Source organism: Penaeus chinensis, chromosome 9 (assembly GCF_019202785.1).
Source record: "Penaeus chinensis breed Huanghai No. 1 chromosome 9, ASM1920278v2, whole genome shotgun sequence".
NCBI classification, from domain to species: Eukaryota; Metazoa; Arthropoda; class Malacostraca; order Decapoda; family Penaeidae; genus Penaeus; species Penaeus chinensis.
Window position 1 is genome coordinate 29,106,251 of NC_061827.1, and position 1,713 is coordinate 29,107,963.

The 1,713-nt window shown below is 34.7% G+C and overlaps 1 protein-coding gene across 1 annotated transcript in view; it reads right to left on the reverse strand.

Moving 5' to 3' along the window:
• Positions 1–835: 835 nt before the first annotated feature.
• The window catches only part of LOC125028734 (probable cyclin-dependent serine/threonine-protein kinase DDB_G0292550), a gene marked incomplete at its 5' end in the record, with an annotated part of 8,497 nt that continues 7,619 nt past the window's right edge, over positions 836–1,713 (reverse strand). The window contains 1 exon segment of the mRNA XM_047618216.1: positions 836–1,229. Coding sequence (XP_047474172.1) covers positions 836–1,229 — 394 coding nt within the window.

Sequence of the window (1,713 nt, forward strand, 5' to 3'; positions counted from 1 at the left end):
TAGATGATGATTCAAGATTTTATAAACTAAAATACTATATTTGTATTTGTTGTCCACTCTTAACCATTCCAGTTGATTAACACGGGGAACATAGTCATATTTCTTTAAACCCCCAAAGGCGGTTTTTAAACTCATTCAGTCTGGGTTTTGTTTGTTGTTCCCCATATTCTCGAGCAATAATTTATAATGCTGAGTGCTAATGATTGTACAACCATTGTTCGTGTTTCAAACCATTGCCCTATGCTATTAAGATACAACAGTGTACCGATTACTTCTTTGTGCATTTCATCAATATGCGAGTTGAAGAGCATATACTGATCAAAGTAGACTCCTAGGTTTTTGACAATTGTGCTTGGTGCTGTAGAATTTCCATTGAAGTTTATGGCAATAATATCCTCTTGTAGTTTTGATATATAGTGCCGTGAACCAATAAATATGCAGTGAGTTTTCTTCTCATTAAGTAGTGATCTATTTCTTTGAAAGTACATTTTTACTGTTGATAAGAGATTCTCTGCTCTTTTTATCAATTCTGAGATGCAATCAGGATTTCTAGCTAGAAGTAATTGAGTGTCGTCTGCATACTGAACCAAGAAATTGTCTGGAAGATAATCTGATAGGTCACCCACATAAATTGAATCGACATTTCTTGGTGTTTACAAAACATTCTTAATTCTTACCAACTGTGATCTATTCACAAGACAGTTATGAAACCATAGAGGATCTATGTTTAGTTTCAAACATTTTTTTTATTAATGTCTTGTGGTGAACACTGTTAAAGGCCTTGGTCAAATCTAAGAGTAGAAGATATATATATTTTCTCGTTGTAAATATTGTTTTAGATCTTATCTGATATCTTGAGCTTTTGTCTAAAACCATGTTGACTATCAGCCAACAGTCGGTTTAACTCCAGAAATGAAATCAGCTGGTTGGCGACAATCTTCTCCAAAATCTTAATATTATCATCATCGATGTCACCAGCTTTATGCAAGGGAATGACATGAGGGATTTTCCATAAGTCAAGAAATGTTTTAGTGGCAATTGAGGTATTGACGATAATCATAACGGAGAACACAGTTGTCGGCAGCGAATTTCTTATGAAGCGAAATGGAATCCCATCCGAGCCATATGAATTAGATTCTTTTAAACCTTTTATAGTTAAAATAACTGTGTTACAATCCACAGGTTCATGTCTGAAAATATTAGGTGATTTTTCATTGAAGGTAAGCGATCTATTGGCAAAACCATTAACATCAACATTATCAGACAACAGAATTGCTTGCGTTTAGAAGCAAAATTAAACAGGCAGCATGGCACACCAAGAATATCCATTGTAACAAATGGAGTCAAACTAAACTATTATTTATTATTATTATTATTATTTTCGAAAGCAAGTCTACCAGCATTTGCAAAGAAGTGATTAAATTCCTCCGCTCTTTCATTTAGATTCTTACTGTCATCAATTTGTTGACGGACTTATTCCGCAGACATATGTTCTTAAAACAATCCAAAACATAGGTGAGAGAGGGGGGGGGTCGTAGATTTGATGTGATCTGGGATGTTTTTTTGAGGTTTAAAAAAAAGTTCATACTGCAATGCATTTTTTTAATGGTACACATGAAGCTTTTTTGAAAACTGCAGAAAAGAGAGAGAGAGAAAAGGAAGAAGGAGAGGGGAGAGTCAGAGAGAGAGAAGGAAGAAGGAGAGGGGAGAGAG